Source organism: Macadamia integrifolia, chromosome 2 (genome assembly GCF_013358625.1).
Source record: "Macadamia integrifolia cultivar HAES 741 chromosome 2, SCU_Mint_v3, whole genome shotgun sequence".
Classification (NCBI taxonomy): domain Eukaryota; kingdom Viridiplantae; phylum Streptophyta; class Magnoliopsida; order Proteales; family Proteaceae; genus Macadamia; species Macadamia integrifolia.
The window spans coordinates 2,322,253-2,348,146 of record NC_056558.1 but is presented as its reverse complement, the minus strand read 5'-3'; the positions used below and the strand labels follow the sequence as shown (position 1 = coordinate 2,348,146).

Here is a 25,894-nt window from a genome sequence, read left to right as displayed (position 1 = left end):
TCTAGCAGGTCGCAGCTCCCTCTCTCTCTCTCTCTCTCTCTCTCTCTCTCTAGACCTCTCAAGTCCTCAAAGCTCAAGGACCGCAACACACGCAAAGCTGACATTCTTAAACATTCTTTATTTCATCTCAGTATTTTCTTCTTTAATTCGTGACGAACCTTGTTTGCTACAGTTCTGGAAGACGGATACCCTTGGCTGTCAATAAAATCTCTAGCTTATCCTTGAGTTCGTACCGATTCTTCCCAACCGTCTATGATTCTTGTGTCGCTGACCGGACTCCGGAGTTTGTTCATCATTTCTCCTTCTCTTCCTCTTCAAGTCTCCTGCTTTCTTGTTTTCGTCTTTCTTGGTTTTCTTGTTCAGCAAATTTTTGGTTGCGACTTGTGATGTGATTCTGGTTTTAGTGATGAGAGGGTGGTAGATTGCTATCGAAGAAAACAGATATGGAGTTGTTTGAAGGTGTTGGCGAGAGTTCCTCGCCGCCGAGGAGTTACGGGGGTTTCTGTGGTAATGATATAAGGAACGATGTTTATAACCGGTTGATAGAGAGTGGAAATGAGGAAGCCGTGTCTAATCCAGAGTTTCGGGAGCAGTTGGATGCTCACTTCAATCGCTTGCCTGCTAGGTACTCTCATAGTCTCATTCTATCTAATCTACTTTTCCTCTTGGAGTTCAGTTTGTTCTTGTCGGATCTTTTGACTCTAGGTGGCCTCTGTGAATTCAGCAGTTGAGGTTGACCATTTTTTAATTAGATATATCTAATGGCCAAGATTAGAACTCCTCGTTACTTGTATTTGTTCATGGATTTCAATTTGGAAATGGTTGTCGATAGAATGTGAATGATTCTCACTTTGAAGAAAGAATGGTAGAATTGTAGCTTCGACTTTCCCTTTATCGAATTGGTAGGCTCAGAGATGGATTTTTCTGTTTTAGTTATAAATATGGGCGCTTCGTTTCTGTCCCTGCTTTTATTATATTGCTTAGGAGGTGGACCTCGAATAGTGTAGCGTGATAAACTTCTTTGTTTCAGATATATACTAGATGTCGACATGGATAGAGTGGAAGAAGTATTGGTGCATCAAAAGCTTCTTGCTCTAGCAAAGGATCCAGATAAGAGACCAGTGTTCAACGTTCGTTACCTGGAGGTATTACTTCTTGTTTAGAATTCTTATGCATCTTATCCTGATTCGAATATTTTGTGGAGACCTTATCTTTTGATCTCCTCAGCCTAGGGGGTTTTTTTTCTGGAAGGGGTGGGTGGGGGGAGCCGGGAAGGGTGGGAGGTTTGTGCTTGGAGGAATTTTCCTTGGGCTTGAACTGATGAAGGCAACTTCAGCGTTGCAGAGTATGTGCAAGTAGTTGATGCAAAAAGTCAGTGTTTGAGAAAAAACATAAGATCTTTGGTGTGTTCTTGGAGTAGGACATATTTCATTGTTTAATCTGTCGAAGAATGTGATGCAACCGTATTAGTGGCTGCTTTTCATTATCGGATACTGATAAATTTGCAGTTTCTAAACGCCAGCTTCGGTTGAACTTTCAAATAGTGGTTTTTCTTGCTATAATATCTAATCTGTTGGTCCTTGATGGCGTATTCTAATCACTTAAGGGATTAGGGTTAGGAAACCTCATGTAAATCCCGAATCGCAGGGACAGTTAGGAACCCAGATTAAGAGGAAACCCAGTAAAGGAAAATCTACAACTCAGATATGACTCAGACCTTGGTCCAATGACCAATTAAAAGAGGGAACAAGATTCTAAAATTTCAGATTAATCTGATGGTTAGATCATAGTGATTCTGAAATTAGAGAACAAACCTTTGATAGTTGAAGAAGAAGACAGGGAAAGAGAAAGATATGTTTAGGCCTCTCACCTAAACTGTGGATTCTAATCACCTTAAGGATTAGGGTTAGAAAACCTCATGTAATCCCGAATCGCAGGAGATTTAAGAAACCAAGTTTAGAGTAACCAATAACGTAAGATCTGCAATTTAGACATGACTCAAACCTTGGTCAAAGGATCAATTAAAAGAGGGGAACACGATTCTAAAATTTCAGATCATTTCAGTGATTCTGAAACTAGAGAACAAACTTTTGATACTTGAAAAGAAGATAGGGAAAGAGAAAGATATGTTTAGGCCTCTCACCTAAACTGTGGAGAAGGAATCCCATCAACGCCCACCTTGGTATCCCACTAGGTTTCCCTTTTGCATTCCACAGTAGAGCAGCTTTGAATTCCACAGGGGTCTATTACTACAATGGAAGCTGAAAAGAGGGTGAAAAAGTCAATGATACCGTTGCAGAAAACCACTTGGGTACATCATTACTCCTGTGGATGATTGTGACGTTGAACATATCGAGCTTGTCATTTCACCTTAATACTTCAAAGAATGAGCTCTACACTGGAGGATTATATTCCCAACTTTTGAGAACTGCCAGAGTTTTGCTATGGGCTAAGTTGGATGTGCACCACAGCAGTCATTCTGTTGAACAGTTGCTGCATCAGTACCAGAGATTCCTTTTGCAACTAAAATGAGCCACATCACATGGATTGTGGATAGATCCCTATCATATTCATCATCAAGAATAAATTTATGCGGGGCTAATTTAGCAACCTATGATTGTCTTATGTGGAAAGATCAGCATGAATGTATGGAAAAAAAGAGAATTAAGAGAGGAATCATTTCGGTTAAAACGTGGAACGAGCTTTGATGACCTCATTGCCTGCTGAATGCAGACTATGCTACTTACATGAGCACCTCTAGTAATCCTCAAATTATGAATGTACTGATAATTTCTCTCACGCCCACAATGACAAGGGAAAAAGAAACACACCAATTGATATTTGATTCCTACTTATGTTTGGTTTTAGTAGAAATTAGAAACCTTGGAGAACCTTTCAGCCATTGTATAAACCTTTTTGATCTATGTAGTGGACTCACCACTTTTTTAGCCTTTTAGTATTTTAAGCTTAGCCCCTAACTGACAATAATTTTTTACTGGTGGCTCAAAAGGAAATTTTCTTTACTTTGGTTTTGTGTGGTTATCAATGATCCATGATGACCCTCTATGTTCTGGTTTTTCTCTATTGCTTTCTGCAGATATTTCAGAAATACGTTATGGTCATATATGTAAATTCGTGCTAGCTTCTTATGATTTGGCCTCTTTCAATTCCTTTGCTGTGGTTAGACATCTACTATATTTTACATTTGTCGATTCTGCCTTGGACTTGGCGGTAACAGTGTTGAATCTATATAATCGATAATGACAATGGAAATACCAATCTATGACAGTCCATGAACAATGAAAAGGTCCTTGTTTTATTATAATTCACATGTTACCTTTGGGCGCATCCTGGGATCAGCTAAGGTTCTTATGTCTGTGGTTTGAGAAATTCATAACCTATTCCAAGATTGGTTAAAATAAAAGGAAAAAAAAAAACTCTTGGGCTACCACCTAGTCCATTTAAATAGCAATTACCTTGAATCTCCATCTCTCCAGCCCAGAAAGTTGCCACTTTGCATAAAAATTGTTAGATTTGAAACATGCTGTCACATGCAGGGATACTGTTAGCATGGGCAGGAGTATAGACAAGTTGCACAAATGGCTGAAGCACTTTCAGCAAGAGCACCTCATCATGGGATCCAGTGGTAGCACCTTGAAGGGAATTCTGAGTGCACTCTCACTCTTCTTCAAGATCACAACAGACCGTCTGGCATTATATGGCCCAAAATTTGGGAGCCCACTGACAAATTGGTCTTTCGCCAAGACAATTCACTGCTGACCTTCTGGAAAACCTGGGTATTTTGCCTCTGTTTGATCTGGGTTCTTAAATTCCCGGCTCCAGATATATCTTCTCTTAGTTTTATTGTTGTAGTGGGGGTCACTTGGCCTTGGTTTGTTTCTTTCAATTAGTCAAATTGTGGTTTTTTCCAGGAAAAAAAGAAAAGATCTAATAAAAAAAAAAAAAAAAATTATAGAGATCTTTCAACCTTTTACTATAATTTATCTCCTCTCCCACCCCCCACCCTTCCCAAAAAAAAAGTGTTTCATCTTTCTTATCCTTTCTCGTGAGTCATTGTAATTTTATTCTATGTTGAAAGTTGACATATTAACTGTTAAAATGGCCATGAGAATGGTAAATGATCTGATTACAGTACATTTCTCTGCAAAGATGCAGAATTTCGTTCTTTTTCTCATACACTTTTTCTTAAGATAGCTATTCAGATACTCATTGTATTGTCTTTATGTTATGCTTGGAAGACTATGCAAACTAGCAAGGATGGAAATGATGATTTACAACAGCGTTCATGGAGTTATATTGAAGGAGTTGAACATGATGGAGTCGTGTCATCACAGAAGAGGTATGCCATTGTTGCAGTACCTTAATTTTATGATATCTTTTTATTTGTTTTGGTAATTTTTTCTCTCATGGTCCTTCCATCTAAGGGAGCATGCCACATTGAGTTGTAAAGAGATTTGGTCTTTATATCTTTACTCGTACTGTTATTAATTAAATTTCTTTTCTTTAATTCTGACTTTGGACTATTGATATAAGTAGAAATGGGGACTGTGAGGTTGATTTTGAACCTTGCTCAAGGCTTGGGGACTTAAATTTGGATGTTAGAAAGAATGCTGAGGACATGGAGAGAAGATATCTTACAGAGGCTTTTTCTGGAAGGTACCGTTTAGGGCTAGCTTATGTTGGTAAACTTCTTTTTTCTTGCTCTTGTTCTTCATTTTTTAAACTATTGGTGTTTGTTCTAGTCGGTCAGACGATAAAAATATTTATGATATCCAAAATCTTTGTCCTATCCCCTCTTTGTTTCCTTAAGTTAGCCTAAAATGGGTACAAATGTCTTTGGTGATGGAGAAGGGGATTGCTTGTAGCAAGTTAGCATTCCCAACCTGGACTGGTGTAGAAGACTGAACTGGGTGAGCTGTCATCAGCCATGAATCTGCACTAATAGCACATCGAAGACAGATATAACACTGCTAGAGAATAATCTACTGATCTCTGGGTTCTCTGTTTCTAACACGTGGGGGCTGATTTGGTCAATACAACCATTTGATAAAGAGAGCTCCCCGTGGATTGACTACTTGTCAGATTCATGGCCTAGCTACCATTGGATAGATAGGAGACCTTGTGGTCTGTCAAATTTTGAAAGCTAACTTAAATCGTATAGAATTATACCATGTATTTAACCTTTTCTCCTAGTATCATCAGCTGCCCAGGTCTTGACCAAAATTGACTTGTTGATTGTGTCAGTCTGTGTAATTATTTTTGGCTGAAATATACCACAAATAAGGGTGGTGGCCAACCTGTCTGCAAATTTTTTAGCACAAACTAAACTTCCACTTTGCAGATGAAAGAACACGAAGGCAGCTGCCACGCTTCACCTTTGAGATTTTCAATGAAGATCAGCCAAGGCCCAGCCAGAGATTACATCCTTGGCCTTATGTCATGGCTGGGTGTGGGCTTAGAGTTGAGGCTTAGAGTTGAGGCCCTGTATATAAATTGACCAAGAGGGCCCAGCTTGAGCCTGCCCATTTTCCTACCGTAAATGCAGGAAACAGTGAAAAAGTGGAAAGTTTAGATCTTTCTAAATGCTGCAATAGTAGAGTTGTATTTTGTTGTTGTGGAGTCCATGCTGTTATGTTGCTACTGATATATCTAGGCAAGTATGATTACATGTTTTGGCTTTCCAAAATTCAAATACAATGCTTCGGTTTCTTAAAATTACATTTTTATGGTACTTTCATTTTCCTATGTGGAGGGAATAACATTTGCTGTGTGTCAATATGATGTTGCAGGCAGGAACTTTTCCAAGTTTCACTATACAAAATCATTTTTTCTACCATTGACAAGCCCAAACTTCTCAGCCAGGTAGTTTGGATATCACCCTGGTTCTTTTCTTGTTTGTATAAAGCATTCTGTTGAAGACAAGCTCCCTGATTTAGTCATTTCATCTAATATATTCTGTTTATAGATTACTGCCTCCCACTTTCTTTCTTTCACAATTTCCTTCATATTAAAAAAACTCCTTTCTTGATGAAAGCTTGTGGACTCTCTTAATATGTTTGACATCATCATCATCATCATCATCATCATCAAGTAGCTATTTTTGAATGTTTTTCTGAGCCTTATTTTTATGGTCATTAAATGTTGATATACTGAGTCCCCCTGACACCTTGTAAATGTCGCATTAACTAATTGTTGTTATTTTTATAATCTAGAGTAACTTCTCTTCCCTTTTGTTTTAATGCTTACCGCATGGCTATATGAAGCTTCTAACCTTGTGGCGTGTCTCCTAGCTCTCTGCTTTGCTTTCTGACATAGGGCTGAACATCCGTGAAGCACATGTGTTTTCGACAACTGATGGCTACTCATTGGATGTGTTTGTAGTTGATGGATGGCCTGTTGAGGTACTTTCCTCCTGGTTCAAACGATTCACTTCTTTCTGTGTCTGATTTCTTTCCAATATATGACTAGCTTTTAAGTTTTTTACAAAACAATTCTATTGTTTTTGACCTTAGTAGATTTCTTTTTGTTATAGTGTCTTTTATTTTCATACTTCTCTCTCTGTCTCTCTCATATGTGTGAGTGGTGTTTGTGGGGATTGGGGGGGGGGGGTCATGCCATAGTTCCCCAAAACTTTCGAAACCCATGTCAGTTGCTGGCTTAATTCAACTTCTATTGGAAGCAATGTGGTATTTGTGTGCCTTAGCTAAGTTAGAGAGGCTCGGATGCCAGCCAACTTCAAAGAAATGTTATATTCAGAATTACCAACCTGTAATGGGAAACATTGAAGTACTTTAATCACAATGAAATAAAATATTTCAATACAATTTATGAAGGTTGCCAAACTAGGAGGAAGTGTGCAACTACTTTGATCACTTAAATCAGAGTTCATGTTATGCACATGTGAGAGATACTAAATGGGAAAGTTTGCATTTCCACTGCAAATTGATAAAACATACTATTCCATGCATCAAGGATCCTGGCTGTTACATCAACATGGCCTACCTAGCTTGAGAATGACCAAATTTCTCTATCCTAACTATGTAACTAAAGAGATCGAGATGGGATCTGTTAAAGGTGAGGTTGGTCTAGGAAGGGTTTGCCAACTTTTCAGAGATATTGGTTGTTTTCCCTTATTAACCTATAAAGCCAAGAAAAAAGATAATTTTTATCATGCACTGAAGTTATTGATTGGATGATCAAGATTGCATTGGCCAAGGAATCTCTGTTGACTTATGAGACAAATGAAGTAGGTCCATTGGCCCTAAATATTATCATTCATGATGGCATCTCAATGGATCTTAATCTTATAAAACCAACATTGGTGGTTATCTTGTTTCATCTAAAAATTGCATCATCTCCATAGGATCTCGTGAACCCCTGTAGTTTTTCCATGAAAGTGGAATACATAAAGCATGATTGGTGAAACTTATATGTTTTCGGATTAGCTGCCAAGGGGGTGTGAAGGGAACCTGAGGACTGGCTACTGAGAACACTGCATGAATGAGTAAATCCATTGATTTCTGTGCATTTTCCCAGAGTTTGGTATTAATTCATGTGAAGTGGTTCAAACCCATTCATGGGAGCCACACAATGAATTGCTGGTAACTAGGTTTGTCTGGCTTGCACTGTGGAATAGTTCAATTATGGGGGATTTCACAAATTTACATGCCTATTCTATGCTAGTCATGTTTAGGAAACTTGATTTAATTTACATGTGGGTCGGGCTGACCCTTGACCCTCGATATGAATAAAGAGATCTCCCACTCATAAAGTGATAACCAAAACAAAATTAATCACGACAATCATGTAAAAAGGGCAATTCTTTGATTATTCTTTGGACAAAATATAAGCTACCTGCTGCATTCTCTTGTAAATATTGAGTGACTGTGCCAGGGTAGGAAAAACCATAATAATGTATGTATATAACTTGGAAATATTTTGAATCCAATTTCTAAGGATTGTGGCATTTTGTATCCTGCATCAATTGGGTCCTCCAATCAGATCCAAAAGTTTGCCTAGCAGGTCAGCAGCTTCTTTTGGACACATGCACTATCCAGTGACAAGGATGTAAGGCAGATCTTGGGTCTTATCATTGAACAGCCTTGTGTCCTATTCCTTATGGATTATTTATTCTGTTCTCCACAGAAATAATCTATTTCTAACTCTATAACCCATCATTGTTAATGATCTGGAGTTGGCACTTTCTTGTTGTCTACAATCAGTACCAACAGTTCCACCCACTGGTTGATACGATTAATGCCAAATGAGGGGGACGTGTCAGCTGCCTTCTAGCCCTTGAACTATATGATTGTTGTGTATGCTTTGGCTGTAAAAAAATGCACCTGGCCCACCCTTTCAGATTCTCCAACCTTGGGATTGTCATATTCTGATCCAGACAGCACCATGCACTTCATAACCTCCGTCTTGCCAGGTTTCTTCTAAAAAGACACTGGACTGCCTTCAGTTCCTTCAAGGTTTCTCTTTCTCAAACTTTCTAAAGAGGATGTTCAGCTGTTCCCAGTTGACATTTGTATAACTTCTGTGACATTGATGTGAGTCGTTTATTCATGGTAATTGTTATCCTTTTCTATTTTTTCCCTTGATTGGAACCTTATCAATGATCATCTGAAATGAAGTATTTATTTCTCATCACTCATGAAGAAGGTGGTCTTCAGTTTGCAACAGTCTTTAGGTTACCTCCTCCCTTTGTCTGACATGTCCTCAAGCTATGGTGGGTGGTTTGTCTCTTGTGAGTAGGCTGCCTGGCAGGAACCTGATCCTTATTTTGTTTGTGTTTCTGAGATCATTAATGCGTTCTTGGTCCTTGCATAAGTGTCCTGGTTTTATGTTTGTATATCCTGTGCTTCCTATACAACTCTCACTTTTTCTTTTTTTCTGTTGGATGAATACAAGTTATATTACGAAGAGGAAAAGGGAAAGAATATACAACCCCCAAGGGGGAGAAGGAAAACAAAAGTAAGCTGAAACAAAAAAGCAAAAGCAACCTAGGGAGGGGTGGGGTAGAAGGTGCAAAATGGAGGAGGGCAAACCCCAGGCAACAACAGTGATCCTATTCCTCGGGGAGTCCCTTACACAACAGTGGGGGAGCATAGAAAGCTTCGAACTAACATAAAAAAAGATGGATTTCGAAACCATGTCCAAAGATCTGGAGTTGGAGGTCCATCTTCGAAAATTGCGTTCCATCCAAATGTGAGTGAGGGTAACACAAAAAGCTTAGCTTTCCAGCGGTGTCACAAATAGTATTACTTGTAAAGGTCTTGTCAACCCATAACCACTCTCTCGAGAGGGGAAGGAATCGAAGGATGCAGCGAAAATGGGGCCAGCAGTAGGAGAGGACTTTTTTCTAAATGGAGGAGAAGGGACAGCTGAAGAAGAGATGGATGGAATCCTCAATCTGGTTCCAGCAGAGGCAGCAAGATGGCGGGACTTGAATGCGCTTGGAAATGAGGAAGGATTGGGTAGGGAGGCAGTTGGAGAGGGCTCTCCAGGCGGTAAAGCTGTGACAAGGGATATGACCTTTGAACCAAATAACCTTATGCCATGGAGTGAGAGGATGATGAGACCGGACCAAATCCCAAGTAGAGGAGGAATTGAAGGAGCCCGAGTTGGTGGGGGACCAGAGGATTCTGGCCTCTCTACCCTGATGGCTGAGGGGAATTGGGGGGAGAGAAGACCAGATGTCGGAAGGCGAAGGAGGGAGGGCAAGAGCGAAGAGCCATAAGAGATGATGGAAGCAACAAAGGCATATTTGGAGAGACCGGAAGAGTAAACAACTTTGGCCCCAACAATTGAAAAGAGGACACTAGAGGGGTGCCAATTATCAAGCCAAAGGGAAGGAGAGGATCCATCATCAATTAAGGTGACAATGGCCTGGAGGGAAATTGGGCGGATTTTAAGGATCTTGTCCCATGCCCATGAAGCATCAGGAGGATAGGTGCCAGTCCAGAGAGAGTCTCTCCTAAGCATGGAGGAGTGAATCCAAGAAACCCAGATGCTAATATGATTGGAGACAATTTTCCTGGGGAGCTTGAGGATACCCATAGAATTGATGTCTCGGATCCGATGCAAACTTAAATCAACTTCTTTCTTAGGAAGCAAGTAGAAGACCAACTAATGGGGTGAAGGAATCTGGATGAGTCCCCTCCTTTCCAAAGGAAAGAGCACAAAGTGAGTATGACTATTCAGAATAATTTGAATCCTTTTTTTCCAAAGAAATCTGGATGATTTAACCGACTTGTTGGTTATAATGACTAATGAGATTTTAGATGTCCTGTCAATACTAAGATGGATATGACTATTCAAAATAATTTGAATCCTTCCCCCCCCCCCCAACCCAAAAAAAAGAAGGAACTTTTGATATGCTGTGATAAGTCTCACCACTGGTGAGTTTGATCATCCGCAGAGTTGTTCAGAAGTTTATTTATTTCTTCTGAGCAGCAGCTTGGATGGCATGGGAAGATTAGAATCATTACCTCCTAACTGTTCATGGCTCTGAAATGAAAGTCTGATTGATGTTTTTTTGGTCAAAATATCTGTTGTTCTTAGCTACTTACATCTACATGTATATATGGTCCTTGATAGGTGAGGCTCGCTTGTGTATTTGCACAACAGATACTGACATGATTTATTGTGTGCAACTACTTCTCTATGTCCTGCAATCTCTTCAACAAATTTGACATCTGAAAAAATTATTTGTCTTGTATGGCTGTTTTTTCCATGTATATGGGCCTGATAATTCATTGATCACATATTCCCAATAAAAAATAACTTGTCCATTATCCTGTGGGGACAGTGACCTTAACAAGATTAAGGAGCATTGTGATTCTATTTCCTTTATGACAGGGATCTCTGCCAAGCCCAAATGTTGCTGACTTTGAAATGATGTGGTCAGGACACAGATGGTTTGCACGAGGCAGTGGAGAAAGCAATTGCAAGAAGCGAGGTAGTTTGTTTCTCAATATATCTTCACCCCCCCCCCCCCCCAAAAAAAAAAAAACCCCAATATTATATGCTCTTCCTTTCTGTTATTATACAGGATCTCATCCTTGTCAGAATGCAGCTTTCTTTTTGCATCATATATTTGATCTGAGTAGGTTCCCAGTAGTGAGGAAACATAGTTAACATGATTATTTAATGTTGTAAACTTCAATAGTTTATGAGCATTTCTGCCCTTTCTCCTTCTGGTAACTTCAAATACGATGATGATGCAGCTTGGACGTATGAAAAATTGAATGATCTTTTCATTTTTGCTTTTGAAGCTGATGTTATTAACTTATTCTTTAAAGGGAAATAGCTTGGTGAAAAAAAAGTAGTAACCTTGTTTGAGCTTTTATTATAGTACTTTTTTTTTTTTTTTCCGACAAAGGTAAAATCCTATCATTTCAAATGTCTACTCAAAAAGTGTGTAAGACAATGGCAGCTCTTGGTAGTGACATAATGGTTAAAATTCCTTTTTTACCCTTCACTGAAAATAACTTTTGGGAATAAAACAAGGGCAATCAAAAGAAGGTGCAACTTCTAAGTTGACCACTTTGGTCACAACAAGAAGCTACCTTATTTAGTTTTATTTTTATTTTTTTAAATGAATGAATGAGATTATTGCAAAAAGAATATATAGTACAATACAAGGGTAAGGGCAAGATCCAACTCTACCAAACAGGAATGAAAGACACCAGACTACTTATCAATTGAGCAATACCTATCTTAAAAAAAATGTAGAAAATGCTTCTACTGTGAATTTTGAAGCACAAAATGGAATCTAGGTTCAATTACCGTTGTTTGGCTAACTTATCAGCCAACCCATTTGCTGACCATGGCATCCTCTAATAGAATATATTAAAGGAAGTTGATATAGGTATTTACGTGAAAAAAGGAAGTTAATGGGGATCAAATCCATCTAATGAAGTGCAAAAATATCCAAGCATCCCCTGGCTAAAGTCCAAGGACTGGTGGCATGTCTCTCAACTCTAGTGTAAAGGTATTTGTTGGTCGTAGTTGATTGAAAATAGCTATAATAGTAGATAAAATATAGTTATCTAATATAGTGAAATTAAAAAAAAAAAAAATATTGTATTTTTGTTCACTAGTTAACATGTTGTATTAGCACTAGTTACAATTTACAATGTGCTGATTTAGTTAGACAAGTTAACTGCAGTGATCGGTTGTTTTGTGTGCATATGATGATATGCAACCACCATTGTAACTAGTGTTCCTACACTTCTCTCGCTTTTTCATCTTTGACTGTACCTTATCTTTTAGCATGGGAAAAAAAAATGTGTCAGTATGTAGGGGTTTTCAGGATCATTGTGTTTATCCATATTCATGTTTTAATATCCTGCATCTGTTTTCTGATCGCAGTGCCCTCCAGGCTTCAATAGGCTCCATTGAGAGTTTGCAGGCTGAGGCAAAACTGAATGCTTTGTCTGGTTCCATTGAAGAAAAAATTCTTTCTTACCATCCAAATAAACCAGCAAAATAAGTGGTAAATTAGGGAAAAGGACAGGTTGTCAATTCGGTTAAACAACTTATCATGGTCTGTCTTGGAGCCAAGAGTTGGTTTCCATGATCGAAGACCAAGTGTCTTTTCTTCTGTTGCTAAGGGACAACTGAATAATATCAGGCTTTGCGTTTCAATCATGTTACAAATTGCACAGAAGGGTTCAATGTTCACTTCTTGGGTTTGTTGCTAATTCTTTAGCAGGTTCCATAACAAAACTGGTGTACAAGTGATGACTGAGCCATTGGAGTTGTTGGGAGAATAGTCCCACATTGGTTACCCTTGAGGCCTTCTGTCCTCTCTTATACCTATTAGTCCCTCCACCCAACAGCTCGAGATTTTGGGATGGATATATACATGGTATTAGAGTGGATTTTCTCCAGTCTTGCTGCAGGTATCTCTAGACCTGCCTACGTTCATCAGTGCATGAGTATGCAGTTTCGTTTGCCTACACGTGAGGGAGAGTTTTAGGAGAATAGTCCCACATTGGTTATCTTAAGGCCTTCCGTCCCCTCTTATACCTACGAGTACCTCCACCCAATAGTTTGAGCTTTTGGGATGGATATTTACTAGTGTCCTTGGATTGATTTCATCTTTTATGTTTTTGTAGCTTTTTGATCATCCATAAATTTATTTTCATTCTTCTTTTATTTTCTATTTATGGCAGAAAAGACTTATTTTGAGCAGCCTTTAACTGAATGAACAAGGGTGGGGAAGAAAAGGGAAATTAGGTTGTCAGGAGGAATCACTTCAGTAATCAAGATTGTTGATTTTATTCTACCTAACTGTTTGTAAATACAATTGAAGAATTGTTTTTGCTTTCTTTGCTCTCAAAATTTCATTATGTAGCTCATCAAGAAGAATCAGCTGGCAGTAATCAAAGCTATCTGTCTTTATCGACCTGCTACTCTTTCTGAATGCAACTGTAGAACTTTTCTTCTTTGTTCTTAAAATTTGATGTAGCACTTTCTGGAAAAGCTTAACCGCCGTCTTTCTGAGGTTTAATTGATGCAGTAGCTATTTTACAATTTTATCATGATATCTTTGGTACTAAGTTGTAGTAATTATCAATTGAGTGTCGAGAGTTGTAATCCGTAATGCCTTCTGAAAATGTAGGGATCACTGTCTGGTTCTTCCCCTTCACATTCAGTCATAGAGAAGGCACCAGTAACCCAACCTGAATCTGGTGGTTGGGAGATTGATAGAAGATTGTTGAAGATGGGAGAAAAAATTGCATCTGGATCTTGTGGAGATTTGTGAGTGGGACCTTTATCTGCAATCTCATATTATGTTATGTGAATTTCTATTAATTTTTGGGTGTTATATTTGTCAAGGTACCGTGCCGTTTACCTAGGTCAGGATGTTGCTGTTAAAAGTCTTAGATCTGAGCATCTTTATGGATCTTTGGTGGTAGAATTCATACAAGAAGTAACAATTCTAAGGTGAATTATTCTTTCTGTTGTTTTGCTAATTAATTAATCACATTTGATGACTCTTTAATTTTCAGGGAACAATTTAGGTTCTACTAACTATTTTGTATGCATTGCAATTCAACATTACTTTCTTTTTCTTATCTTTTTGTAGTTTGTACTATGAAATTTAGGCTGTATGCTGAGCTGATGCCTCCATTGACTTATTTAGTTTGCTAAACACGATGGCAAATGTCTTACACTAGTTTCAAAATATTGCTTTTTATTACATTTTCACAAAATGATTAAAAATCTGAAAACCAGACTGGAAAGCATTACTTAGTTCTGTGCGAGGGATTGGATGTGTCAAGGTAACTATTGATGTTTGCCTAACCACATGAAAATATCAACAAAATGAAAATATATATGTAGTGTATGTTATTTGAATTTTTTTGGGGGTGAGAATTCAGGGTCTAATAAATAGAAAAGGTCATGTTCTCTTGAAGATTTTTCGGCACTTAACTGATCCAAATTTTTTTTTTCCACATGTCACATTAAAGAGGTAAAACCTTGAAACCTATGAAATAAATAATAAAGAGCCCTTCCATGAGTACTCTTCGCATTTAGGGAGTATAGATACAGGGGTTCGTATCATTGTCTGTTTATACCAATTCTCATGCTGTTCAACATTAACTCTTTCTTGGCCTTATATTGCAGGGAGGTTCAACATAGGAATGTTGTTCGTTTTATCGGTGCATGCACAAAACCGCCAAATTTCTGCATAGTAACAGGTAGAGATTTTCCTGCTGGCATGAATAACCTTCCCTTGAGTCTGCTTTGAATATAATATTCAGTTCATTATCCCTACTACTTTTATTTTTTTTTTTTCTGGTCAGTTGTTGTACATTTAATTGTTTTGTATCATTTATCTAGTAAATTTCATGTCATTCTGTCCATACAAAAATTTGAATCCAATCAACATAACTTGAAATTAATGACTTCATGATCTTGATTAAGAAATCAGCATGATTTTTATTTTTATTATTATTCTCTTTGTTGGGTGGTAGTTTCAGTTGCTAATTGAAAGTTAGCGGGTGAAGATGGGGTTTACATAAGTTTTTGGGACGTTGGCATTGGAAAATCCAATTTTATGTGTTTGAATAACCTGATTCTGTCTATTTTAATCACAAAATAAATGGTGAAAATTGTTGTTAGAGCTGAGGATTTGAAGTAAGGGGTTGCAACTTGATGCAGATTTGAAGGTCTACTCAAGGAGGAATAGGAGGGTTGACCCTAGTGGCTGATTGGGTGGCCCAAGGGCTCCTTTAGATAGCCCACAATTTGGGCTAGTGATGGGGAATATTAGTTTCTATATTAGTTTCTAATATTAGTTATATTTAGTTTCTAATTCATGTTTTATGTAGTTTCTAATTTCAGTTCATATCTAGTTTCCTTTTTATAAATTTAGTTTTAGTAACTATATGTAATCAGTTTTAGTAATTTCTGAGTTACTATCTTTTGTAAACCCCCCATCATGATTATAAATAAAGAGGAGGGCAGAATAGAAGCCCACGATTTTAAAAATTAAATAAGTTCTCATGCGGCTGCCACTGGGTTGTTCCATGGCTGTGTCCTTGTGTTTGATCGAGGAAGGACTTGGTGTGCGATCCAAGTGACTCCTTGCGGCGTGAAGTCCAGGAGGTCTACTTCAAGTGTTATTCTCTTAATTTTTATATCTTTTTCAAGGCTTATTAAATTTGCAAAACCAGGTATGTAATCTATCATTCTGCTGCCCAGAAAAATCTGCAAAACCGAGTATCCGACCCTGCGGGAAGGACCTGTTCTAGTTATCCAATTGGGGCAGTTTTTTGGTCGAAGGTTCCTCCCTATACCAGTGAGGATCGATCCTACTCTTGGCTGATTCTGCTCAGCCATTGATGAGATATCAGAAATCTTCGGATTTTTGTCTTTTAATGGACTGAACCTTCTAAATAGTAATCTGAGTCAATCATATGCCATTTAATATTCTGCTGTTGATGTTTTCCTGAAACTACTGGGATCGACTGCTAGGTTTCAGAACCTGTTGTCCAGATTTGTTAGTATACTGCTGTTGGTTTATTTTGGTGGATTTTTTTGTTGTTCTTTGTTTTAAAAGTTCCTGCAGTTCTGGGTCTGGTTTGGTTGTCAAATCCAGTCCTACATTACAACTTCTAGTTCAAGTTTTGTGGATTCTACCTTAGTGCTTAAAACACGTCTTTGGTCTTATGCTTCACTTCTCATCCCTCTGTCTCTTTTTCCTTCTAAAACCCCTAATAGAGAGTGGGGTGCATCCTCTTTCTCAGTTCCTTCCTCCTAGTCTGTATCATTATCTGGACGGTTCTTTTCTGTCCCATTGGATCTGATACTTCTTTAGTCAGTTGAGCCTGGAAAATTTTCTTGTACTTCTTTCACTTTCCATGGATATGTAAGCCAAATTCCACTCTTCTATTGAAAATAGTTTATAATTTTTTCCCCTTTTGTTTCAACTTGTAGTTGTTTAGTTCAGAAATAAAAAATTCCAACGGATTTTACTTTTTATTTTTTTTTCCAGCTTAACTACTTAACTTGATCTGTTGGGAGGACATATAGTTTATGTATTGTGAAATTCAGGCAATAATGAATTGGAAGTCTGCGGTGGAGCAGTAGAAACTGCACTGGATTAGACACTGCAAGCAACAAAGTTGTTGAAATTCTTGTGAAAACAAAATCTTCCAAATGTTATTTTCCTAGCATGCTGTGGTAGAAATTGTAATTTCTAGTCTTGTGAATTATGACCTCATTTTTGTGCTGTGACATGATGATGCCAGTGTTCTGTGATACCCAAAAAAAAAAAAAAAAATGTTCTAGATGTTTAGAATGGCTTCAGGGCAATCTCTGCCTCAAGGGAGTCCTTATGGCCATAGTTGTCATGGCGTCAAATCGATCCAAGGCGGTGGAGGGGTGGCTAATCGATTTGGCGATGAATCACCCATTATGGTGTTGCCATGGCGGTCAAATCGCCCATGTGTCATTTTTTATTTTTCCTATTTTCCAATAACATTGTTAGAAACAGAATCAATTTAGTAATTAACAATAATAACTTCAAAAAAAAAAAAAAATGGCGATCGATTTATGTGTACAACGTCATAAATCGTCGCCGGGGACGATTTGGCGACGCCATACGACCCTTGGCGGTCGATTAATGAAGGTGACACTAATTGGTCCACCGATTTTCCCTCTCCAAAACGCCGGGACGCCTTGGCGCCGCCTTGGCGACGCCGTGACAACTATGCTTATGGCATGGTCTTAGATTTCCATGCCTAAGAATCTTTGGTGCATGTCTGGTGCAATCTGTTTCAATTTATTTATTCCCCATTCTCTTGACCTGCTTAATCAATTGTTTCTTTTATTATTTTAAAATCATTTGGGTAGTTTTTAGACCAATTTGTAGTTATTTCACAGACAGTTTCTAATGGGCATTCAGGAGCCATGGTCCCATTGGTCAGCAAAGTTGTTCTCATGTGACTTATTTCTTATGGTTGAACATCATCAGTTGAAGACAACTGCTACTGCAGTTGGTTAGTACTCTGCTAATTGAGTGCAGGCATCCCAGGAGGTCATGGGTTCAACTCTCCAGTCTTCACTGTGTGCAAAGAAAGAAAAAAGGGGGGGGGGTGGGGGGGTGGTGCATCCCCTCTTATTCCTCCCTCACCCCTCTCTTAGTAGTAGTAGTAGTCGCCTATATGGGAATGTAAAGTAGGATGTCCAAAATGTACATTTAGATGTCTATCCTTCTGGGGTTGACTTCCATTTTTTGTGCATCATTAAGCGTCTTCTTATAAGAAATGTTGTTTACTTTTACTCCTAGCTGTCAGGTATCTGAAATTGAAATTCTATACCTTTCTTTCAGGAGATAATCAATCAGGCCTTGGATTTTAGTGGACATTGCTCTTTCTCAAAGTTGATGTAATGATTTGATTTCCTGCTTGCAGAATATATGCCTGGGGGGAGTCTCTATGATTTTTTGCATAAGCATCAGAATGTCTTGGAACTCCCGTTGTTGCTGAGGTTTGCCATTGATGTTTGCAAAGGAATGGAGTATTTGCACCAAAACAACATAATTCATCGGGATCTGAAGACAGCCAATCTACTCATGGACATGGACAAGGTATATAGCATTCATGTCTGATTGAATTACAGCATGGACAAACTTTATGTATGTCCTTGTATTTTAGTTTATATCTAAAAGAAAAGAATAGAAATTATTTGTCTTAGAATTGAGTTGGACCAAAATGAAATTGGAATTTTGAAATTAAGTTTTTTTTTTTCTTCGAGTTATCATGAGATATTTTTTCTTTACCATATGAGATAGTTTTCATCTTAGGATATATTTTTCAATACCATAGTTATATGATGTCAGCAGTTACTTTTTTGCAAATATCAATAATCTATTTATTCTCCTCTCAAAAATGAAGGCTAAGACTGAAGTTTTGTGGAAAGAGCCCCTTATTGGATTTGTGATGATGACTACCGAGACAGAATTTGTAACTTGCTATCCTCTTGCCTAGTAGGCAAATATTTACCTCGTGGAAAGGTAAATATCATGCATACAGGGTCCGGATCTACTACAGAATGAGTCCACCTAAAAACTGCTAGGTCAAGAATCTAACAAGCTCTCCACTTCAGCATAAAAGATATTCACAAAAATTGGAAAGAAGTACAGGACAAACAACAAATAGGACATAAAAAGATCAAAATATTCTTTGTTATTCATATGAATAATGGAGGTGACATCGTGGAAGAGAAAGAGCACGTTAGTTGGTATTGGTGCCATAGAGCACATATGGGTTGGTTCCAAATTGCACAAATTGATTGTAAGCCAAACCTAGAAGTTCTAATTGATGCCTGCCAACGACAAATCAGTTGAGTACTTTAGGGGCCCACTGCAATGATTTGGAGTCATTCAAAGCATCATGGTTGCAATGAAAGGAGCAGCACAAAGCTCAAGCCTTGGATGCAAAATATGGGGACATTTAGGATGATGTTTCACTGGATGCTGAGTCTTGAAGAATTTCTGGTCAGCAAGATTAATGGAGAAGATCTGCTCAGAGGGATTGTTTGTGTAATCGTGAGCATTACTGAAACTTGACAACTCTGTGATGCAGATTCTTCACCAAACTAGGCTTGTTTTATTAGGAATAATTCTAGGGTTGTATGTCTTGGCCTTCGATCCATGTGGTTTGGAGTGTAATGGGTCACTTTTATGGGTCTAAACTAAGGGTATTATGGTTGCATACGGGATTAGTATTTGATTTGGTTCATTAGTGAACCCTGTTGGTTCAATTTATGTTATCTTTGTTTTCTTAGGAGTCAAGTTATTAGTTGAGTCAAGTCATTAGTTATTAGTTTCCTTTTTTAGTTGAAACTATTATACTAGGAGTATATTTGGTTTCCTTTTTTGGATCCTGCTGTTAGGATGTAATTCCCTTCCCATTATCACTATAAACATAATGCAAGGCTCATTAGAAGCCAACGATTTGAAGAAAACAATTGCTGTAGCTGCTGCTGCTTTCTCCGTGGAGATTTGTCTTGCGTTTGATCAAGGCTGATGGAACTGGTGTTTGATCAGTTGACTCTCTGCAGTAGGAAGCTCGAGAGGTCCTCTCTCTTATTTTATCTTCTTCTCCAAGCTGTCTAAGGATCCATTGTTGCTCTTTGTTCAAACCAGGTACACAGATTCACGGTTCTCCCAGAATTTCTATTAGTTTCCTAATTGGTCCCTGCTCCCTGAAGCACTTCCAGCCATAGGATTTAGCTGAAATTCTTGTTGAACCTTCCTCCCTACCAAATTGAGACTTGACCCCGGTTTGGGCTGTTTCTGACCAGCCAATTTTGAGATATTGAAAATCTCTTGATTTTTGTCCTGTAGTGACTTTACAGACCTGGAACCAGAACCGTTATAGTTAATCTGTTTTCTTCTGTTTCTATGGGTGTTTGTTCAGGATTTATGGTCTGTTATGACCCAATTCCTGTATCTGATTTAGTCCTTTCATCTGGCTTATATCCTGATCTTATAAACTTCAGTTTCTGGATTCAAAACTCTGATTTACAGATCTGTTTTATTCCTTAGTTCTGATTTGTTTTGTATTGCTGTTCTACCTTGGTTATTGATTATTCTTTGATAAATATTCTGCAGTTCGGGATTAGGTTGGCCTTGCCAATCTTAGTTCTACATTAGTCTGTTTCCAAGAAGTCAGATCTTTCACTTGGCTAGAATGTTACCAGAGGATTTTGGATTCTGCATGATCTTGTCTTAGCTGAGAGGCAAGAGAATGAAATTTATGTCATAGAAGAGTTACTGTAGTGGGTGAGATGTTCTCCTAATATAATGCATATGATGTACCTGTGAAACTACCTTTGTGGATTGAAATGGCACTAATTTTTTGAGAGATAAATTCAATCATACTGTGAAAGGTTGCCCTTGAGCAACCATGTCCATTGTCGAAGTGTTAAACAGACATACAAGGTGGGCAAGACTATGGCATCAAAGTCCTCACTCCTGTGGAACATGGGGTTTACTATCAAACTGAGAAAACCCCCAAGATTGTTTGACCTGAAACAAAGCATGCATCATTGATGGTCTGCCCCAATTTCATGACTATATGCCAACAGTTTGTTCATCTGCAACTTCATCAAGAGGTGCTGGCAACAGAAGCTCTGCAGTGAGATGCCAGTGTAAAGCCAGAGGGTGGAGGGGAGTCAACACCCTGTAATAATGTCTTTTTTTTTTTTTTTTTTTTCTGTAGTTTTCTCCATGGCTATGAGGTGAGAGTGGCAAGGGATGCTCTTGGAGGTTGAGAAGTTTCGAGTGCAGGTTGTGCTGGGCAAGTTAAGTTAAATGGTGGCACATTGTATGGTCTTCTATTTATCTGGTTTTTTCCTGAGTTCCCCCCCCCCCCTCCAACCCCTAATTTTTTGTGTGCGTGTGTGTGGTCAGGGGCTAGCTTTGGGGAGTTGGAACCAGTGGTCTAGAGGTAGGTGTCCATTATTCTTTTGCTGCTTGAGCCTAGGTTTCTATAGTAGGAGGGAGGTTTTTTGGGTGGTTGGGATGGCAGGCTGACATCTAGACGGCCTTAGTTTATCTTTTGCTGAGTGATTTAGCTTTCTTGAATTGTATGGCCTTCTTATACTTTTTTATTGTTGAATTTCCCTTTGCTGCCACTGGAAAAGACGGGTCCAATTTCTCACTTACTAAATTAAAGGGCATAAGTGGTTAGGGGACCCAACTAAATTCAACTAAGCCGTCTCCCAATTAAATGAAATTGGAAAAATGGATCTTGTCTCGCCATGCTGCTCTTTTAGAGCATGTTTGTTGTCGGATCAAATCGATTCGAACTTTTCTCACCACTTGTTACTGTCATTTTCAGTCTACCCTGGTCTCGGTTGCGGAACCCAGTGGCTAGGAATTGCTAGATGGTTTGTGTAGTTCTGCTGAATGTATGCTGAATGTTCACGAAGAGTTTTGAAGTATTGGCATCACCTCCGGACTTTTTTCCTCTTATGTCCTGCATTAATCCGACTCACTTGTAGAACAAGCCAATGTATTCCTTGATGAACAGTAGCACATATGCTCCAGTGGCACTGGAACTCTGGAAGCATCATGATTGTTGATATGAGTATATGACATTTAGACCATCATGGATGGAAACCAAGTTGGTGGGTAAACAAAATGATGGTTAGAGCCTTAGCAACCCCCTCCCCCACCAACCAAAAATAGGGGAAAAAAAAGAGGGTTATAATTTTTTTGGAACAGATGGTTGCATTTTCAATTACTCGTTGCAATCGGTAGGATACTTTTTTTGCAGATAGAAGCTTAAATTATTTAGTTTCAGGTTGCATTCAGCTGGTTTAGATCCTTCTTTTTTTTTTTTCTTGTCTTTGTTGTACTTGCATAATCTTGAGTTGTGGTTTGTCATTAATGCTTCTGACAACTTAAAAGCTCAAATTTTTCTAGCCTAATGGTGGATGTTAAATTGGACTTCTAGGATGACTTGTTGGCTTTGCTTGAAATCAGTGTTAGTTTCAGTAATCTCTTAACGTTTAACTGGCAGAAGGTATACTCATTCTAATAATTTTTATATTATTTTCCTCCTCAAGGTTGTAAAAGTGGCAGATTTTGGAGTAGCTCGGTTCCAAAACCAAGAGGGAGTAATGACAGCAGAGACTGGAACATACAGATGGATGGCTCCTGAGGTTTAAGCCTATTACTTTTACAATCCTTTTTATTGCCTGAGCTTAGTCTCATAGATTGTTAGGGCAATGTACGTGTTCAGAAATCCATGGTGACGGTTCTGGGGTAACTGAACTGATTCCAACAGCTTCCTTTGAGTGGTGCAGTGTCACTTGTGGACTCTAATGTTCTGGTCTATATGTAATGATCTAAACACTGATTGTTGCTGAACTGGTAGTCATATTCTTGACTACTCGAATATCAATAAATTGATGCTTGCTATGCGACAAATCCAACCTTATAGATGTTTGTTTCCTCTATTTTTATCTGTTTGGTCTGTTGTGTTAACCATGATGAACTCCTACTGATCCTTGTGCATATTTAGTACACTCTGCACTAGTTTTCCTATTTCATCACATGCATTTTACTTGTCTTTTCTATGTATTATTTTTTTTTTTAGAATTCCAAAACCCTAATGGGTTGTTTGACTTGTTTCTGCCTTTGAGTTCCTTATCACTTGAAATATATTTATTTAATTATTATTTTGGTGTCTCTGAAGGTTATAAATCATCAACCGTATGATCAGAAGGCTGATGTGTTCAGTTTTGCCATAGTACTATGGGAACTTAGAACAGGCAAGGTACATCCTGAATTGTGGCTGCTCCCACAAGAGTTTGGTGATACATGAGATTTCTTGATTACATTCATCTATCGGACAATGTTTCTCTGTGGAATTATTTCTTTGATCATTGACTTGGCATTGCAGGTCCCATATGATACCTTGACACCTCTTCAGGCTGCCTTAGGAGTGAGACAGGTTTGCAGTCTTATCACATCGAGTTTTTATTGCAAACCCCAACCACCACCACCACCACCCCCACCCCCACCCCCAACAAAAAGAAAATCAAATTTAGTTATACAAACTCTCTACAGTAGGCCTTTTCACTGTCAATTTGGAAAAGCAATTTTTTTTTGTGCAAAATTAAATTATTTTACAATTTAATATGAATAAATATAAACCCTAAACCTGCTACTTGGCAATGGCTGCATAAATCCTTTTAGGCAACTCCTATATCTTGGCACATATCATTTGTTACATCTGAAGACCACCATGGCTGGGAAACCAAGTTGTACCAACTGGTGCAGCTCTCAACCCATATCATCTTTGGCTGTTCTATTTTCCCAACAAGTATACTTTGATAGCTAGGACTGAATAAAATTCTTTGAAAAAACTTCAATACTGAACTTTATCATATCTTGTCTACCATGTGCTTCTTTTGACAAGAAGAAATTCTCATTCCCCCAATGATCATCCTAGGACAACTCCTTTTCTTGTTGCCCTTTCAATTGCATAGAAGTCTCTTCTTGGTACAGTCATTGGTCTTTCTTGCACTTGTCCAAACCATCTCAGTCCAATTCTGTCAGGCTGTCACCTTTCAGGCTTTTGCTATGTTTCCATGGATACAATTCATTTCTAGTTTAAGCCTTCCTATTCTTCATTGCCATCCTTTTCAACATCGTCATTTCAGCTTCTGATCATTCTATAGATGTGTATTTTTGGATCCGCCAATTGTTGCTGTCCTTTAGGCTCATAAAAGTTTTCCTTCATTAGGACTTGTGTCAGCAACAGAATACTCTAGGACCCCCTCCACCTTGTTGATACCACCCCAATTCCATGGCCGTAAATCTTATATATATCCCTCTTTGCTACTGATTTTTACCTCAAGAACTATCAAATTCCTTTTCCTTGACAAATATTGACTCTTTGCTGCTATATATTGACAAATATTGACTCTTTGCTGCCTCCCGTCATCCTTATCTATATATTTTATGTTCTCTTTGCTGCTATTTTGATAGGGGCTCCGACCAGAACTTCCTGATAAAACACACCCTAGACTGTTGGAGTTGATGAAGAGATGTTGGGAGGCAGTCCCTAGCAATCGGCCTTCTTTCTCAGCTATTACAGTTGAACTTGAAGAACTGCTCCAAGAGGTTCAGGTAGAATGCCTTCCCTACTACCCCTAAATCAGTCGTTCTTATTTATGTTAATTTACTAGCTCTTGAACATCTTGCAGGCAACTTCAGACAGTATGTGAACATGTGGGTTTGCGACTCCTCAAGCGGCATCTCCAGGATTTTCGAGTGAGGAACATTTTTCACAATTCATTCTTTCTTTTGTTTTTTTTTCCTTTACATATTTCGTTTTCCACAATCGTCAAAGGGTCATCAGAATGTTATAGAGGAGGTTAGTGGGAGGAGGGAAATCCATGAAGGCTTGTAAGATGATTGTATCCAATTCTAGTGTTAAATAGCAATATCTTGGTCAGGTCTGTAATGTTGCCGTGTTGTGTAGTTATTTTTTTTCCCCCACCCCACTAAACACAAAGTGCGGTAGCCCGACAAGCCCAAAATGCAGTAGTTTCACTGTTCTTGCCCTAAATTTTTTTTTTTTGCTCACTGTTCCTGCTTTCACTTCTGTATTGGTCCGTAGGATTTGAAGGTTCAATAACTTTTCAAGCCTCTTAATGGAAAGTGCAACTGAAAATGCAATTGTCACCATATCAATATTGGGTTTTGGCATACCAATAAGTATCGAGGGATACACCGATGTGATGCACCATATTAAGGTTTTAAAAATCGGAATTGGGGATCAAACCAGTCAGAGCAAATTTCAATCTAATTCTGGATCGGTATGAATCTGATCCAGAATGGGATTGGCCTTGTAATCAAGAATGGGCTAAGAATCGGTCTGATACAGCTGAAAATAGAAAGATGACTAGGAAACGGCTGATACGGATTGGATCGGTTGTATCTAATTTCGGTCCACCATACCCTGTCTTGAAGCGGACAGAATCAGTGATCCCCAATTCCAATCTGGATTGACTGGTTTCAGTTAAATCCCTCATTTGTGGTGCAATAGGGGAAACCTATGTAGGTAAGGTGTTCATCATGCATAGGTTTCTTAAGGATATTTGAAGGAGATGCAAAAAGAGAGGAGTTGCAGGTGTTTTGATTGAAAGGGAAAGGGAAAGAGGGTTTTAGTTCATCAAGGGTATATTGGGGTTTTAACTGATTAGTGGTATTTTAGGGATTATTGAAAAAAGTTGGCTAACTTAACAGTCATTTCAAACAGTTGGAGACGTTAGATAAAATCTTTCTGTTTAAGGGGAGGTGAGTGATATTTTTGGAAAAATATAGAGTCAAGTTAATATTTCGCCATAGTTCAAGGGAGGAGAGTGATATTTCCTCTACCTACGTCTAGGCAAGGCCTAAATCATGGTTTTAAGTATTAGTATCCTATGGGTGGAGCTCTTAAGTGGCCCAAGAGAGGTGGCAGCGCACATATGGTGGTTTGAAGCATCTCAAGGCACGTGTCCATATGCAGCGCACATATGTTGAGGTGGCAGCGCACATAGGCTTTAGTTCATTAAGGGTATTTTGGAGAATGAAAAAATTTGGTTGACTTAATAGCCATTCAAATGGTTGGGGATGTTAAATAGAATATTTCTGGTTAAGGTGAGGTGAGTGATATTTTTGAAAAAAATGTAGAATCAAGTTGATATTTCACCATAGTTGGAGAAGTGGAGTGATATTTCTTTTTTAATTTTATCGAGATATAATGGTCATTTTTCCATACGTGTGTGGCGCTGCGCAGGGATGAACAGCGCCACACACTCCGCACATAAACCGTTAAAACTT

At 38.5% G+C, this 25,894-nt stretch overlaps 1 protein-coding gene across 2 annotated transcripts; it reads left to right on the top strand.

Annotated features, from left to right (window-relative positions):
- Positions 1-24,530, top strand: LOC122071917 (serine/threonine-protein kinase STY46-like). Of its 2 annotated transcripts, none has more exons than XM_042636394.1 (16): positions 1-625; positions 1,031-1,145; positions 4,260-4,360; positions 4,558-4,677; positions 5,811-5,883; positions 6,312-6,422; positions 10,934-10,984; positions 13,655-13,794; positions 13,873-13,980; positions 14,665-14,738; positions 17,958-18,133; positions 22,123-22,218; positions 22,755-22,835; positions 22,962-23,012; positions 24,053-24,193; positions 24,281-24,530. In XM_042636394.1, exons 1-16 carry the CDS (start codon positions 444-446, stop codon positions 24,443-24,445), a joined length of 1,785 nt encoding a protein of 594 aa, XP_042492328.1. In that variant the 5' UTR covers positions 1-443; the 3' UTR covers positions 24,446-24,530. The 2 variants fall into 2 exon arrangements, with proteins under 2 accessions (XP_042492328.1, XP_042492329.1); XM_042636395.1 differs by having other exon boundaries at positions 3-625; positions 24,271-24,423.
- Positions 24,531-25,894: the final 1,364 nt, after the last annotated feature.

Bases quoted from the DNA above. Each gene is read 5' to 3' on its own strand.
- LOC122071917 (XM_042636394.1), top strand. From the start codon at position 444: ATGGAGTTGTTTGAAGGTGTTGGCGAGAGTTCCTCGCCGCCGAGGAGT. The intron at 4,361-4,557 runs GTATGCCATTGT...TGATATAAGTAG, and splicing joins GTCGTGTCATCACAGAAGAG to AAATGGGGACTGTGAGGTTG. The intron at 14,739-17,957 runs GTAGAGATTTTC...TCCTGCTTGCAG, and splicing joins AAATTTCTGCATAGTAACAG to AATATATGCCTGGGGGGAGT.